Source organism: Chlamydotis macqueenii, chromosome 7, assembly GCF_036417535.1.
Source record: "Chlamydotis macqueenii isolate bChlMac1 chromosome 7, bChlMac1.mat, whole genome shotgun sequence".
Classification (NCBI taxonomy): domain Eukaryota; kingdom Metazoa; phylum Chordata; class Aves; order Otidiformes; family Otididae; genus Chlamydotis; species Chlamydotis macqueenii.
In genome coordinates, this window is record NC_141562.1 from 7,702,770 (window position 1) to 7,720,976 (window position 18,207).

At 37.9% G+C, this 18,207-nt stretch overlaps 1 protein-coding gene across 2 annotated transcripts in view; it reads right to left on the minus strand.

The window, feature by feature from the left end:
• PARG (poly(ADP-ribose) glycohydrolase) overlaps positions 1-18,207 on the minus strand; it is a 72,500-nt gene that overhangs the window by 16,288 nt on the left and 38,005 nt on the right. For both annotated transcript variants that reach the window (XM_086751861.1, XM_086751860.1), the window contains exons 10-13: positions 10,864-10,943; positions 8,380-8,440; positions 7,639-7,714; positions 5,238-5,385 (exon numbers count right to left, since the gene is read on the minus strand). In XM_086751861.1, coding sequence (XP_086607987.1) covers positions 5,238-5,385; positions 7,639-7,714; positions 8,380-8,440; positions 10,864-10,943 — 365 coding nt within the window. The remainder of the gene's footprint in view (positions 1-5,237; positions 5,386-7,638; positions 7,715-8,379; positions 8,441-10,863; positions 10,944-18,207) is intronic.

An 18,207-nucleotide genomic window follows, 5' to 3' on the forward strand; every position in this document is an offset into this window, starting at 1 on the left:
CAGCCTCCCAATTGAATTGTAGGCTATCAACCTCCAGTAAAACTTTTCCTGACAGAGGTAAAATTCAGTTTTACTGATACACTTGGAAAAAGCGTCTGAGCAAATGGTAAGAAAAGACAGACAACAGAAATATGTGACTTTTCTGAGAGCTCAGAGGACAACCTAACAGAACTCCCAACTTTGAAAAGGAAGCATTTCCTTTCATATCTAGCAGATGGAAAGAAAATACTAGGTTATCAAGATATTGTAATAGAATAGATTAAGTGACAGTCAAAATATTAAGCTGGACTTTTTCAAGGTTAGAATCATAGAATATTTAGGGTTGGGAGGGACCCATCCAGTCCAACCCTCCTGCAAGGAGCAGGGACATCTCCAACCAGAGATGCTCAGAGCCCTGTCCAACCTGGCCTTGAACATTTTCAGGGATGGGGCATCCACCACATCTCTAGGCAACCTGTTCCAGTGTTCTACCACCCTTCATTGTAAAATTTTTTTTCCTAGTATCTAATCTAAATCTACCTCCTCCTGCTTTAAAAACCATTACCCCTTGTCCCGTCACAACAGGCCCTACTGAACAGCCTCTCCCTGTTGTTCCTGTAGGCCCCCTTGAGGTACTGGCAGGCCGCTATCAGGTCTCCCCAGAGCCTTCTCTTCTCCAGGCTGAACAGCCCCAACTCTCTCAGCCTGTCCTCATAGGAAAGGTGCTCCAGCCCTCTGATCATCTTTCTGGCCTCCTCTGGACCCTCTCCAACAGGTTCATGTCCTTCTTATGTTGGGGGCTCCAGGGCTGGATGCAGTACTCCAGGTGGAGTCTCACCAGGGCAGAGTAGAGGGGCAGAATCACCTCCCTCGATTATTTTCATTAATTTTTATGGAAGCAGTGTCTGATGATGAAAGCACCAGGAGAAAAACAAGCACACACATATATATTAAAAAAAAAAAAATCAATAACAGAGAAACTGAAAGAAATCACACGAACTCTAAACTCATATTCCAGAAGCTCAAAGTTAATGAAAATCAATGGGTTTTAATAACTGAAGCTCTGGAAATTTGTCAGACAAAAATGGTTATTCAACTGGCAGCACTCTTCCCTGTGAACTACTGAGATACAAACTGCTGTTGCTGGGAGAACAGAAGCAGTATGGGATAAATTGTATATGCTAATGTTTCTGGTGAATCTGTTTTCTTCCCATAAAAAAAAAATAAAAGGGGTAAAAAAGCTAAACCACAAACACAGCATAATAGCACAGTTCCATCAGAACTTTAAAAACAAAGTACAAAAACTAAAAAACTCTACCTAGAGTCAAAAGAAAGTATATACAAGTATCATTCAAAAATACATTCTTTACAAAACTTGTACTAGTTACAGCAAACAAACAGTGAAATTGCCAAGTGTTAGTGCTTAGGGGATCTCATCCATCCAGAAAGAGCTGCAATTATTACTAAAAGTAAATATACCTTTATTAGACTCCATAATCTAGCTTTTCATTTGCATATGAACTGTACAGCATTATAAAGTTCCCAGGGATTGGGAAAAACCCACCATACTGTCGCTCCAGTACTTCTTCGGAGCTAGAAATTACACCTCTGAAGAGGCAGTACCACTATCACTGAATAAAAAGGAGTACACGTGAAAAGAGCAAGAGTATAGTTTTGCAGTCACCAGTATAAATGCACATATACTGCCAAAAGTGAGAGGAAGGTCCTTCTCTCCCTTTCTATCAGTTCTTCTGATCCTTATCTGGCACCACCATTAGTCTTCTGGCTCTCCAGACAGTGACACAATCAGCCTGCTAAATCCAGCTGAAAAACAATTTATCCCCTCTGAGTAAATTTGCAGCTGAACCAATTATCTGATCTCATTTACTGCATGGGTAATGTGCTCAGAAGTCTCTGAAAATGCATCGCTATGATGCCGTCAGGACTGGCCGTTGTTCAATCTGTAGATTTAAAGCAAACAGGGAACTCAGCTTAATGTGCTCTTAATGCTGCTGCCCAAGTATATGTAAACTCGAAGGGGGCGGGGGGGGTGGGGAAAAGGAAAAAACCTTTATGAAAGACACTGACACTTATTCACAGCTCTACCAGAAATGCAGTTGTGGGAATCTCTGCCATTGCTGCTTACATTTCTGTAGGTAGATGTCTGTGTTGAAGAACTTGACTGTTTGCATGACCAGCTGCATATTCATTATGCCAGTGATCTTAACCAGATACTGTGCAATCACAACAAATTTAATTTCTCTCCAATTTCTCAGACTCTTCTGCAAATTCAAGCTACACAGTTATACCCATTAGGCCACTGAGTCAAGATGCATCATGAACAATGTAATTTATCAAGAGGATTCTGACACACAGTGGAGACTTGGCTAAGAACTGAGGTGGAAGAGCTCCAGGGATGAAATTAAAATGATGGAATGGCCATTTCCATTAGAGAAGAACACCATATCACAAACACTAATCCACGCACTATAAAGAACTCAAGAGAACTAAAAGAATATTGCCGCAGTGAAAAAACATTCTCACCTTTATTTGTTCATGCCAAATCATTATTCTTTGCAGGTGAATGGACGAAGGTCTTTCAAAACACTGGTTAGCGTTTCACCCCAATCAGTTATTACACAGATAGCTCTGTTTTTACCCTCCTCAGAAGAGCCTCACCCGGAGGACAGTACTTCAATATGTTAATCTTGTTATAGTGTCAGATCCAAAATATGCAACAGAAATCAGCAATGGTCAAGAATTTTATGACTCATTTTTTTAAAAAGGTAATCACAAAAGCGAATTTATCAAAAAGTTTTCACAGAAAAGGCATTAATTTTAGCAGGGTGGAAAAATAAAATAAAACACTGTCTTAAAAAGATTACCAAGTATAAGACTGAAAACAAAAGATGCTCTGCCCAGTACAATCAATAGCTCAGGACAGAGTAAGATTTGCAAGATCTAAGCTCAAATTTCTCCTGTGCATGCATGTGAGAAGTGCTTTGAAAGGACATTTCTGAGTGTTCTGGTTTTGTTAGTGAGGGGGGGCCTAAGGTGGTAGCTTCTGTAGGAAACTGGTAGAAGTTGCTCCCCTTTGTTCAGGGGACTCGGCCGGGCCTAGGGCGGACCTGCTGCTGGCCAAGGCCGAGCCAATTGGTAGCAGAATGTCCCGTGATAACGCCTCTGCGATAACGTATTTAAGTAGGGGAAAACAGGAAAAAGAGAGAGGAGATGATGTGAAGCAGCTGAGCGGGGGGCAGAGAGGGGGAGGCGTGAGCCTCATGGGCCTTGCAGGCCTCACCCTCTGGCCTCCCGCCGGGCAGCCGACTGGGCCCAACTCGGCCCGGCCTGGCTGCAAGAAGTGGAGAGGAGATGAGAAGTGAATAAGATGTAAAAAGGATCCTGAGAGGCGTCTGCCAGCCTGTTGTGAGGAACGGCTGCAGACGCCAAGGTCAGTGAAGAAGGAGGGGGAGGAATAATGCGGCTCCTGGCCAAGATTCCTCTGCAACTCGTGGTGAAGACCATGGTGGAGCGGGTTGTCCCCCTGCAGCCCATGGAGGTCCACGGAGGGGCAGAGATCCACCTGCAGCCCATGGAGGACCCCACGCCAGAGCAGGTGGAGGCCTGAAGGAGGCTGTGGCCCGTGGAGGGCCCGCTGGGACAGCTGTTCTAGAGGGACTGCACCCCGTGGAAGAGATGACCCACGCCGGAGCAGTTTCACGAAGGACTGTGGCCCGTGGGAGGGACCCCACGCTGGAGCAGAGGAGGAATGTGAGGAGTTCTTCCCCTGACGATGATACAGCGGCATAAAACAACGCGTGATGAACTGACCGTGACCCCCATTCCCTTTTCCCCCCCCGTGCCGCTCGGGAGGGGAAGGTAGTAGAGATAATGTTAAGCCCGGGAAGAGGGAGGGGTCGGGGGAGGTCATCTTGTTCCCTGTCTCATTCTCCTGCTAATTTTAGAAATAAATGAATAGTTTTCCCCAAGTCGAGTCTGTTTTGCCCGTGACGGTAACTTTAAGGATTTCTCCCCGTCCTTATCTCAAACCTTGAGCTGTTTTTTCTTATATCATCTCCTCCTATTCTCTCGGAGGGTGGGGGGAGCGAGAGACAGACTGCGTAGTCTGGTCCTGATCAGGGCTGAACTACGACACTGAGAAATGTGTTGTAATACCTGTGCGAATTCCTGACTGTTGAGGCAGTTCAGGTAACCAAAACCAACACTTCTACTACAGCAGATTGAAAACCATAAAATATACACAATTATTACAATATTTGCCCAGAGAATCTCTCTGATCAAGTATTTTTTTCTTTATAGCTGCTCTGTAGAGTAAATAAAAAAATATTATAGCCTGATTTTATTTTTCAGTAATGAAAAATGCTCACTGTGTTCCTGTGTATAGAACTGAGACACACACAGCGTGATCTGGGCCTCGCTAGCTCTTAATAGCAACGTTTGGTGTTTTGATGGTAAATGTTTTGATCCAATGGGTAATAAAACATGCCAAGTTCTATCACAGACGAGGAAACAAAAGGAAAAACACTTTCAGCAAAGCAATGGACAGACAGTGCATCTCCGTACACCGCCACTCAACAACATACTGGAGAAGCATTTAGTGTTTGATGTTGTAATTACAAACTCATAACTAACTTACAAGTAACGTAAATACATGTTTGTAACTTACAAGATCAAAATCCTTAAGAGAAACTTCCTGACTTTCTACTCTTCTGAACGGATGTGATTTTCTCTTCCTCCGCTTCCTCCCCTTTTTGGTAACCAGAAGGCAGTTGTTCTCAGAGCTTTCAATCCCAGTGATCACATCAAATGTTAAAAATTCCAGACAAGATCAAAAAAAAAACCAAACCCCAATCCTGCTTTCACATAACAGAAACATTACCTGCTGACAGCTGGTAATTGTGGCTTTTACCTATAATGTCCAAGAGTATTCTTTAGCTAGGCCTGAAGATACTGAATCCTTAAACACATTTATATAGTATTTTAAAAGTTCCATCTGCTTGCTGTCACTTTTTTTCTGTTTAGTTCCTTTACAAAACACCTATTGGAACAGCAGCCCTACGGTCTTAAGATGTGGGATGAAAAAGGAAGCTCTTTGTCAAATGAGTACTGGCTTACTTTTTTCTCTTTTTTTTTTTTAAGCCCTACAGCATTTAAATATACTGAACTTCAACTTGAAATATATTTTCTATATACAAAACCAGAATATAAGGTGTGAAACGTTTTCTGGAAACACTAACCTGTGATGATAAGACATTCATTGTGATCCAGGACTTCAGTGATGAGCCTTGATACAATCAGTTCTGGGTTGATTAAAAAACGAATTTCTTCTTGTACTAGTCCTGCCCCAGTCACACCACCTCCAACAAAACGGTTTGCAAAATCAACCTAACAAAAATATATTCAGGAGCATTATGAGATAAGCAAAGAACATAAAATCCTTTCATTCACCCAGGTAACAAAGTCCTGTACAAGTTTTGATAATTCTGTTGAAATCTGCTGCTATCACTTAAAAATACAAGCAGCAGGACAGAGTCTGCCTTTCTTTCCTTTCTACTTTCTCAGAAAACTTGAGACAAGTGAGATATTAGACAGCAAAATAAAGTTTTGCATCTTAAATGCTCTGAATGCAAGTTTTGTGGGTTTTCTTTGAAGAGTATATATTCAAGAATAAAACAAATTTCAATAAGTGAAAGATGAAAACAGCAAATTACAGCATTATATGGATGTTAAAGAATGAAGCTGTACTTTGATAAGCATTCCAACACAGCTGTCTACACTGAAACATTTTTAGATTAGCATTGCCCCTGTCCTGTATGTAAAGGAATTCTCCTTGAAATGCACTTGAACAAGGCAGGGTGTTTTGGTCATTAAAGTTTCTGCTTGAAGCAGAGAAGCTCTGGACTATTTTTTGCTGCAATAATACATATTTTGCAAATTACATTTTTATATAGACAATAGTTTCTAAAGGACTTTATTTACTCAATAAAGCAATTACTGTTTACATTAACTTCCCGTATAAATTTACAATTTTTAAAAGTCACTTAACTTTTCAAATGCTATTAGCTTTTTACTGATTTTTATTTAGATAGCTAATAAAATCATATTTACAGGAGAGGAACAAAAGTTGCTGGAGTGACATGAACATCTGTGTAGATTACAGATTGATTCAAGAGTCAGAGTCAAGTCTAAAGCACACCAAGAGCCAGTCACCACAACAGCAAGCATTCCTGAAGTCCATCCTGGAAATACCAACACACTTGAGTTGTTTAAGATTTGCCAAACTTGACTGTGATATGAAAAAGTAACATGAAAACTATCCAAGTATTCAGTGCGTCTTGGCCCCAAATACACTTTAACTTTGCTGAGTACTCTTGTCTTGGGCCCTTATCCTCACCCCCAGCACATGGTCTGTGCTCACACGCCCCCTCCTTGTTCTGGACCTCACTTGAGACACATCATACGTGGGCCCATGCCCAGCCCTGTCTTCTGCTGATGCCCACTTGCTGACCAGATGTCTAGAATTGACCTTGGTGACCTGACTCATCACCTTGCCTTTGTCCGATGACCACCAGCCTGTCAGCAGAAACTGTTACTGGCACCACTCCTGCTCTGCTTGTCCAAGCCAGCCACCCTGCCTGCAGAGGCTGGGGTCACTGTGGACTCCTGCATTCTCTTGCCTTGGTCATCCTGCTCCCTCCTGGAGTGAGCACTCATCTGAGCAGAGATATTTTGTTTGATAAGACTTGAAGTAGCCAGAAGGAAAAAATATCACATCCTAGGCAATACTCACTTTTACAGAGTGCCACAGAAACAGTACATGAAAAGGCATAATTCAACCTTCTCTCACCTCTGAGGTTATAGTATAGTTGAATAAAGAGAGAGCAGAAAAAGGGTTACTATTGAGCAGTTGCTGAGTTCTTAATAATGTCAATACACATTTGAGCACTCAGGTTTCATGAGACATTTTAAAATTTGAGCAAAAAGCATCACAGAAAAAGTCCTCCTATTCTCCCTCCTCCTCTTCCTTTGTAGCACTTGTTCCTGGCTAAAGAAGTTGTAATTTTTTTCTGGTAAATGAACTCTTTTTTTTTTTTTTTCTCCTTTTAAAGAAAAGCAAAAAAACCCAAAACAACTAATTTGAAAATTCAAGTATGTTCCTTGCTACATAGCAGGACATCCTCCTTATGAATTTCCTTTGCTGACTGGCTCCCAGATCAAAACAGTGGTGCTGACAGCAGCAAGAAAGTCTCCTGAACCACTGACCTGGTCACTGTCTGGGGCACAAAAATAATTTTTAAAAAAATAAACTGAAACTCTTGACAACTCATCAAGATCACAGGCTGAAACTTATCTTGTCAATCTTTGATCCTGGTTTGAACCAAAAGACCTGAAGCTGTCCAGGGCTTGTGATTTTCTGTCAGCTCTTTCTGTACCAGGTACATGTGCAAACCTAGATGAGCTGGGGAATATTGACAGCACTAAAATTGCCCATGGAATTAATTTTTATGTTTCTTTTACACTGCGTAACATCTTGTCATTTAAGTCAATTGAGGATAAACAAATAACTTTAAGCGGGCAGACCATAAAAGTATGATAAAAACATGACATAAAGCCACATTTACTCTTCTGCCTGCTTACCTGTAGCATACCGTGTCCATTGCTTTCGATGGTACCTTCATAGGTGACATGCAATCTAGTCAGTTTTTTCTGAGATCTATCATTGAGGAAAAATATTGTACAGAAAGGATGATTATAGAATCTCCACACAGACATTCATTCTAAAAGAAAACCCATCCAAACTCAAACTTCTTACACACCTTAAATATAAGGTAGTTAAAAAAAACCCTAATAGATTAAAGAAAATGCATTTGCCTTTCAGAAGCAATTTGTAAAGGTTTAACATAGTCCACTGTTCAGTTTCTCAACCTCTTTCACCGTAAAACTCCAAATTTGAAATTGAAGTTCTACGTCTTTCACACAAATTTGTCCCATATAACTTGCTAACCAGCAAGAAAGCAGCAACAGTTGTTTTCATGCTAGTTATCACCCATACTTCATTATATTTCCTGTCATTTCTGAAATCAAGTCATCACTCTCTTTTTTTCCCCCATTCAAGCAACAGCATCAAAGATGTGCTACTGTTTTAAAAAAATCACTTAAGGCTTCTTGGCTTCACAAGCAAACAAACAGCCTAGAAAACTCAGGGCACTCAAACTACTTGTGGCAATTCACCCACTTCCCTTTGTACTTCTCTCCATAATAATCCATACTAAACATTGTTTTCTATAGTACTTCCAGGTGTGAATCAATTCCATATGAATGGGATTCAGTTATAATTAATGTAAGAAATTTCTTTAATTAACAGGATGTTCAGCTTACCTTTCCCAGTCTGGAAACTCCTGGAGACACTGTCTTGTAAACGTCACCAATCCCGTAGGTTCTACAGGCAAACCAACCCCAGAGGAAAATTTATTAACTGCTGGAGCTTTAGTTCTTAGATTATTTTAAGTTGTAAGCTTTTAAAACTAAAACAAACATCATTCTTGGAAAAAACATAAAAGCTTAACTTTCCTCAAGAGTAGCTTTGAATCTTTCCCTGACAGCCTCTGCTCAAATTGAAAACCAGTAATATGAAGAGCAAGATATTCGCTTCTCTTCCAGCTCTGGAGTTTGAGAATTTTTCTTTTTCCAGATCAAGGAAAAACTATTTCTTAAGTGATTTTCAGTTAAACTGTAAACACTACTAGAAAGACTCAGTAATTGAAGTTAAAGTAAAATGTGCTGCCATCTAAAGAAAAAAAAAAAATTGTGACCCTGTAGAGGTATTGTTCAGTGTCAACAGGCAATGTACAGAGTACTCAATCTATGGATGGAGGAAGCAGCAGTTGATATTTCCAAGAAAGTCCTACTATGTCAATAAAGATGCAGTGTTAGTGGATTCCAAATCAAGCTATTTTCAGCCCTGCCAGGATGCTAGTGAAATTCACTGTATTTCAGCTCAGAAAAGACTCCTACCCTCAAGAGAAAAAGAGAAGCCGTTGCCCATTGCAGGAAGAATACATTATAATCTTCTCTATTTTACTCAAAAAAAGTTCAGTTTTGCAACAGGAAATATCAACTTTTTATTAGATGATGTCATCCTAATAAAAACTTTGTGTGAGACTCATTTCTTTGCTCCAGTAAGTCTACTGTGCTGGCTTGTGAAAAACATTCAAAACAGCATGCAAAATACAAACATATCCTTCCAAAGTCTTAAATAATCCTATGCTTTTCTTCACAGTTACAGAGGTTCAGAGGAAAAAAAAAAAAAAAACGGTTGCTTGTTCTTAAAAAAAAAAAAAAAGCACAGCTTTCAGTAGTCAAGTGCTTTTCCACAAGAGAACTCCAGTATCAGTGGCAATATTTTACAAATTAAGCATTCACCTTTTGAGCACAAAGTCTTCAGCTGATATAGTCTCCACTGTGTTCTTTTACAAGGAATTTAATTACCGTTTACAATAAAAAAAGTTGCAAAATTATTACAGTAATTTATAGAGCTAGGTTACCTCAGTCTTACTAATTCCTTGGACAAAAAAGAACAAGAAATGAGGTCTTTTAAAGGCATGATAGGAATTTTAATTCAAGAAAAGAGCACTCAAGAATCTCATTAAATATTATTTAAAGTTATAATGTTAAGAAATCTAATACGGTAGTTTCATAAAGCATTTTGCCAACAGATTTCATATGTACAGGGGGTCAGGGACAGCTGCATCAACTTGGGATTTGGTTTGCACAGAAACATTATTACTCAAGTATAAAAAAAGCTAGTACACTATATCTTTTCTCAGCCCCACACATAGATCACAATTTACTTTCTACCTCAGAGATTTAGGTCTATTGACATTACTGAAAGTTTGATAGCTGAAACAGGATGTAGCTGCATTTAATTTGTGGTGAATTAAAATGATGAAGTGAAGATGGACTGAATCAAGCAAAGAGGTCTTTATATTTAATAGCTTAAAGCTATCTGTCTTTTAAAAGAAACTCTTCTGAGAGAATATGAAGCTAATAGTGAACTACTGCATACATCTCTTTCTCTTCCAAAATACAACATATAAGCTGTGATACAGTTCTCAAAAATAAACCTATTTTTAAAAGTTTATGCAGATGTTCAAATTCATGGTAACAACAGAACATCTGACTATGCACACAAAGGAGAAAAATCACACTAACTTCTAAAAGAGTTTGGGATATCTCATGTCTTGCTATCACTTGTTTTGTTTGAACTGGGGAAACTTCACAACAGCTTGCTTTGGAAGAACAGCAGGGTAAAACTTGAAATATCAACACAAGTAGGGGAAGATCCCTCAGAACTACAAACATTATAGTCAAAGGACAAAATGTGCATCCTGCAGGAAATCTGAAACCTGATTCAGGATCTTTAAGCCTGTGATTTTAATGACTACATACGGTGCTAAGTTCCCTCTTCATTCTCACTCTGATGCAGTGCAGCAAGTAGTTGCATATATTACAAACATTCTACATACGTATATTTATATATATGCATTTACATACACACACATATATGTGAATGGAGGTGAAAATATATCTCTATATATTTTACACATCCACTCTCTCTCTCTCTATATATATATATATCTCTCTCTCTCTGAAAAAAAGAAAACAGAACAAGGTGCTTGCAAAAAATTTAATTGCATGCATCATCTATATGAAAAGTGACATTAATATGCGTATCGGTGTACTTGGCAAGCTGGCTTTTGTTACACACTTCCATCATAATTCTGCATAGCCATTTCTAAATTTAATGGCATTAAATTTCTCATGTATCTGCTTTGTAGCTCAAAAAAAAAGTAAAGGATATACTTTTTTCTGTGACTCTCCTAAAGTAGCAGAAAAGGGTCTTAAGCTTCTCAGGCTTCCTTGGTGATCGTCCTTCAAACAATCTGAAAAACAAGAAATACAAATAATTAATTAGATTTAAGGGATACAGTATATAGTAATTAGGCTACTTACTAATTGTGATTTTTTTTAACTATCAGGCACATATTTTGATTAGCCTTTCATTTACTCTACTGTGGAAAGAACTCTCTAGACAGCCCCTCTATAACACAGGTCTTCAGGAGTTCACGCACTTGCTGAGTTTCTGATGTGGATGCTGAGTGAATGGCTGGCTGTCTCATACTGATTTCATAATACCAGAATATATGACTTCAATATGAACATCCAGGAAAGCTGCTAGTTTTATTTGTAATAGACTGGCTGGGATTAAAGTAAGTGACCAAGGGGTGAAAACATGTATGAAAACATGACTACTTCAAGATCCTAATGTCTTACCCTACTTTCAGTTCAGCAAGTTGCAGAGAAGAATTAATGCAGTGAGTTGTAGAGAAGAATTAATGCAACCATACTGCTTTCAAGAGTGGCACTGCACCAGCAGCATTTCTAAATAAAAGAATCTATCCCCAACAGAAATGGCTTCACACACTGGGCTACTACTGGCATTCTAACATTCATTTGTAAAGCATTAAAAAGCACCCCCCTATTTTTAGCCACGAAGTGAATGTATCCTTTTAAGGTTGGCTGAACTACTTTTACTGCATCATCTATTTTCCAGTGACTTGAACATGCATTACTTAATTTCACTTCCAGCAAAGTGACAAGGCATTGTTATTGGCAACACATAATGGAATCTATCTGGAAGGAAGAATAGCGGCGACTTCAGAAATAATATCCTTTGAATAAGAAGTTCACTAAAAGATGTCTGGTACAGTGAAAGCCCTGAGGACGTAAGATTCCCTTTCAGTAAACAGTCTAAGTAAAGGAATGACACAACATTATTCATTTGTTTCCATGTAGTGCAATGACAACCTGCCTTTAAAACCAGAATGCTGTCCGGTAAATTTAGCTTTTAGTAGTCAAGTGAACTAGATTTTTTCAGTATTTAAAAATTCTTATGCGGAATTCTTAAGATGTATACATTTCATCCAGAATCTATATTAAGTCACAGAAGCTAATTTTTTAAAGGTTAGAAAGATTTTATGAAAACTTTTTTTATGCTTTGAATAATCAATTGGGACTTTAAGAAGGCGAACTCCACTTACACAGTCTGTTTTAAAATGGGCCAATAAGCAAGTTCTACCAAGGGGTTGTGCTTGCACAGTTAATAAAGGGTTCATAAAAGCCAAAGCTGGAGTATGGGTGTGCGTGAGGGGGGTGTCTTGCCTAAATGCATAAATTATCTCTGACCTTTTATGTGGAAGCCTCATTTAGTATGAATCCTTTAAACTGGTTAATTTGTCTATTAGCCCAATAATGCCTTTACTAGTTTTTTGTCTCTCTACATCAAATTGAAATCTTGCTTACGTTGCAAACTCAGGAGAGAGTTCTTTACGTCACAAAGGCGATATAGAATTTAGCATAACTGCAAGACTGGGCAGGAGAAGTCCAAAACTGTAAAAACTATGTCTGAAATAAATCAGATCAATCTAAAAGGCAAGACAGATGAACTTGGTTTCATCCATTACAATTACCCAACAAAATGCAGTCACTCTGTCAAGTAGGGAATTTAAACCAAATATTTTTTTTAAATTTGAAGTGTTCAGCATTGATCTGTCTTTTCTCTTATTAAAAGCTGTGATAACTACCTCTCTTTCTCCTCTGGGATCAAACTAGAGTAAAGCTGATTTGCTTCTGAAAAATCTAATTTACAGCAGATAAATATTCCCAAAACACCATCTATAATTACACTAATGAGAAAGAGATATCTGTATTTCTGTTCTAGCCATTTATGGCTGGGTAAAAACCACAGGACAGCACAAAAGAATTTGAAAAGCTCTGGGTTCTGGCACAAGCATCCCTTGCTGTGGAGGGACACTCCATACCATGGGGATAGAAGAATACAGTGGCATTCAAAGTTATCTGTATTTTGACCTAGTCGCTATATGCATCCAGCAACTACATGCATCAGATCTTTCACACCAGGTAGCCCAAGAGCTAGCATCACCCTTCTCCTCACAGTATTTGCTTTTCTTGACTATGAAATAGCATAAATCGTACTTTGTCTTTGAAAAGTCACTGATAAATACAGGGAAAAAAAAATTAAAATATTTATTAATTAAAAATAAAACCAGGCAACACCAGTTCTGCACATGTGTTTTAGGACTGAATCCACCACAAATTATGTTTGTCCAAAACAGAACGCACTCAAAGGACAGCCATTTACGGCAGGCTGAAGAGATCATGTCTCCGATTAATATGCCTGGATTTACTTCTTATTTTCTGTGTCTAGAATTTACCTTTACTAGTGAGCTAGGAGCAAGTTGAAGATAGCTAGCTGCAAATATGCATTTTTATTATATATAGGTTTGCAAAATACAAAACACTAGTATATTACTTGCATATTTTCATATAATCAGACCAAGGAACTCTCAAGTCTTCGGCTATTTCAAATAAAAGTGCTTTACAACATCAGGAATTTGTTTTAAAGGCCAATCAGATCAGTGGAAGAGTCCTCAAATTAGCCTTAAACCCTCATAGTATGTAATTATTCAAAGTTACTGTTATAATTAAGTTAATTTGATTGCTTCATATGTTCTTTTAGATTTCCACAGAAATAACGACATCAATGGTTCAGAAAACTTCCACCAAGCTATACTAAGAAAAGCGCAAGAGAAAAAGTCAACACCTCCCAGCAATACACAGGCAGCCAAGCTCTCTTAAGCGCAGCACAAAGCAACCAGACACCTTTGTCAACGCAACAGTAAAAGCAAGTGATATTTACAACAATCAACAATGGCTCAGTCCTGCCCCATTGAGTGAGGATATAAGGCAAAGTTATGAATGTTTTAACCTTGAACCTTACTTCTGAAATGATCAATTAAGCAACATTATGAGAAGTTTTATTTCTGAAGCAAATCTCTATTTTGAAGAACAAAGTTAGATGAGTGGATCAATACGATATTAAATAAAATTTTTCTTCAAGCTCTGAGACACAGATTCTACTAAAAGAAACACCCCAAAATTTAAGTGGAAACCACACTGATAAAAAAAACTCAAGGCCAAATCCCGTTAATTCCAATTAAAGAACTTATCCAAATGAAGTGCACTGTAAATCAAATGCAAAACACTACAAGCCCACTTTCAGTCAAAGGAACTGAAATATTACTGGCAACTGCGTACGTATGCTGTTTGCTTTTGACAAGACATTCCCGTTGCCATGCAGCTAACTTCAGTTTAGCAGACAGAGAAGCTAAGAAAGCTTGCAGTGCTGATCACCAAACACAGCTGCAAATTTATCTCTGGCTCTCCAGCTTCCAAGCCAGAGTAGCAGCAATGTTATTAAAATAAAAGACCTCTACAGAGATACACTTAAGTATTCGAGGAATCGAGGTCAGAGACTTAAAAACATAAGAAAGGAGATGTGTGAACAACGTCATAAACACAAAGTAGATCCTTAAAGTCATTATGGCTAAATGAAAACTCTTTCCTAGCAAATATTCAGATGCTTAATTCAATTGTTCCGAAGAGAAATCCTATCTTTAAGAAATAAAATATTAAAAATAATAAGAACTGATATTGGGAAAATGTAAAAAAAAAATTAAAAAATTACTCAACTGTCAGCAAACATACAGTAAAGGTACAAGGCAATAGTTTATACTGTTTCAATAGTGATTACAAAAATGTGTGAATTTGTTTTGCATGAGTGTTTTACTAAAATTTTAGGGTGGAAAAAAGTATTTTAAAAGTGTAATCAATATTTTGGTTTTTGCAGCCTCATTAACTGCAAACTCAAAATTGTCTTATTTTCAACCCCCTTTTCCACATTAGAAAGCTGGACTCAAAAGCTCTAAGGAACCTGCTCCTAAGTCCTTCGAGCGCTGAGGCAAGCAGCAAATCTGTAAGGTACTTCAAAGGGTGCATTTCCAGCGACGCAACATCAACATGATTTAATAATGTTAAGAGCCACACAAAAGTGACCTTGGGATGCATAGAGTTTACTGGGGAAAAGTTGAACCAGCTTAAATAAACAGTTACGAAATACAACGTTTCCGATTAAGGTACGGTATAATTAAAATACAGTAGTTTACTTGTAAAATTTAATTTCCAAGGAGCTAAATTGATCCCTTGACGTTACTTAAAGAACTGGCTCCAGTAATTTTCACAAGCAAAAGGAACCATTACAATCATGTGGTTTAATCTCCCAGTTAAATAGTCTGGTATTGGTATTTCCATCCCCAGCCTGTATCTTCCCATCCCCAGGCTGGGCTTCCTTTGCAACAGTTTGCAATATGGATCACGCTTCAAAGAATACTTCCCATTCATAAATCCATGGCATTTCATGTATGCTGTTTGAAAAGCGTGGCTACACAATTTCATAGTTAACTAACTACCTGTGCCTTTTCTGAACTACCACAGGCACCAGCCAGTGCCTTTTGCTTTACTACTACAGTTGAAGACACACTTGTTTCTTGTATTTTAGTGTGATCTCATGGAAGATAACACCTAAGCAAGTGCAAAACATTTTACTAAAACCTCATTCTTCTACAAATAAAAGTGGAAGAAGGATTTACAAGGAAGCAGTATGGACAGATGAATTTCACCCAGTAAAAGGACTGAGCACAGGAAACGATGGAAAGGTAGAAATGAAACTACTGAACAGACATTACCTCCAGCCTCAAGAACAGAGCTAACTAAACAGAGCTTTAGTCTAATGTATAGGATGACAAAACACTTGGATAAAAGAATAAACCAAGCATCCTGCTTTTTGTATTTTTTTGCATTTCAAGTCTAAGCTTACCCGATGTGTACTTAGGGTTGGAAATAACGTGTTTATGTATGTTACTGTCAAACTTGCATTACTCTCCAAATGACTGAGGGCTGTTTCATTAAAAGGCTGAGTATTCTCAGTTGCTAGTAATCTCAATGGACACTACTAAAATTTCACACTGATAGACAAAACACTAAAGGCAAAGCTAATATAGTGTTAAATGGCACAATAAACTCATCATTTAGGATTACATCAGTCGCACTGGGGAACGCAAAATAACCATCTCTTCCATCTTTCTCCTGCAATGTTTCCCCTCTTGAAAGAAAACAAACAACCACCACCTTGTTTCAGCAAGGGTTCTGTCACAATATTATTTGACATTTTTATTCAATTGTGCTCAAGGTAACCTTAGGCACACGCATACTAAGGACTACCTATAGATATTAGGGTATCTAATCTCTAGAACATCTGTAGGCATTAATGTGCACAAGAGAGTCATCATGTAAGCGTTGGAATGGGTTTGTAATTATATGTGGCTATCACATGATTGCACAGGATAGAGAACAATCTCTTTCACTCTCTAAACATATGAAAGCAATTCAGCCTACCATGTAGCAGTAACTGGAATTGCATTAATTACCTGTATTCTTTGCCTGAAGTATTTTCTGAGAAAGTTGTTTCAATTGATTATGTTTTGGGTGAGGTTCCCTGCCATACAGAAATACTTATCAGCCTTTTAAACCAGAGTGCTACATCACTAAAAGCAATGAAAAATATGGAAGATAGTTCCAGTCAGCTACTGGTCAAGGACTTTTCATGAAGAATGGAGCTGCAGCAAGTGTTTCAGTGCTACCATTCACCCTCCCCATATCAAGAGAAATGAATTACACCATGTTTCATTCCTGCTTACGTATCTGTATTTTGTGAAAAGCAATAGCCCAGACCCACTCTGGTCTCCAAAGCACCCCAGGGGATGCGCAAGAAAATCCACTAGGATGCAGGAAGAAAATATTTTTGTACCATTCATAAAATAAAAATGTATTTTAAAATACTGTTTATTTTCTCTTTATCTCATCCTTTCTAAATTTTTTTTTGTGCACTTTTAGGATGTAATATATCAGTACAGTAGCACACATTAATTTTTAATTAAATAAATATGCATATATTGGAGGTGCATGCTCAAAATTTTTTTACTGATAGGTACGTGCAATCAAAAAAGTTTGGAGACCACTGCCCTAGACAGCTTTAGATACTTAAACATTAGTTATGTAATGTATGATGAAATCTTAGCAAATTAAAATTGGAAATTCTTATATCCACTATAAAATATAAACTCTTACTAGAAAGTCATGCAGTCAAAAATATTTTAAGTGAGAACTAAAAGTAAAGCTATTCAGAATATCAAAACTTCAATTCATTAAATTTGGACTTCATATAAATCAAAAGCAGAATAATCCAGATGAAAAATTCCTCCCAGAGATATGAAAGGCAGACAAATTAACCAGCTCTCTCAGCACAAAAGGAAACACCACCATCCAGATCTTGCACTTCCAGATAGGAAAACATAGCACAACCTTATACCAAGTCAGCTACAGACAGCAACCTCGGTTCTGCTTTTCTGGTGCCTACTGTATGTGTCTGTCACTTAATAACATGAATTCCATCTTTCTGTATTAAAGCTGCTTTCCTTTTCTCTGGTTATATAGGAAGCAGTTTAGAGTTTTGTAATTCCCTTGGCGTTAAGTAGGAGAAAAACACCACATTCAATAATTCAACCTCATAGGCAATTTCTTATTTACTGCCATGTGTCATATGTACAAGCTGTCGTCATCTCTAAGTTATAAGAACATTGTACTATTCAACACCCTTATGTTTAATTAAAACTTCATCTTTAGATTAAATAGTGACTTTTAAGATTTGCATAAAAAACTGAGCAATGCGATTTTGTTGGTAATATCTTTCAGTCTCAGACACTCACATATACCCACATCTCTATCGTCTGTGCTTTTTATTTTGTACTTTTTTTATTGTGGCAAGTAACTTGGAGCATTATAAACCTGTTTTAAGATAAAGTTTTGGTGATTTAGCAGTCTTAGAATACATCAGATTGATACCCGACTTTGATGAAATGATAAGATGCTAACTCCAAGTACTCAGCACTAAGGAACAGCAGGGTAAAATGTTCCACCCTGGTGATCTAAAACAAAAGACATCCCACAGCACAGCACAACTAAGTTCCAGACTGAATTACTGTATTTGCTAAGCTAACAAAAAAAACATTCAGATTGAGTACTGATTTAATCACTACAGCAAAGTAATTACACCAGACTTGTTAAGAATAGCATCCTTTTAAAGTTGTCTTCTTAAAGACATTTACCACATACACAAATGTTGATTTTTTTCTTTTTTTTTTTTTCCAGAAAATTATACTCAAAGTATTC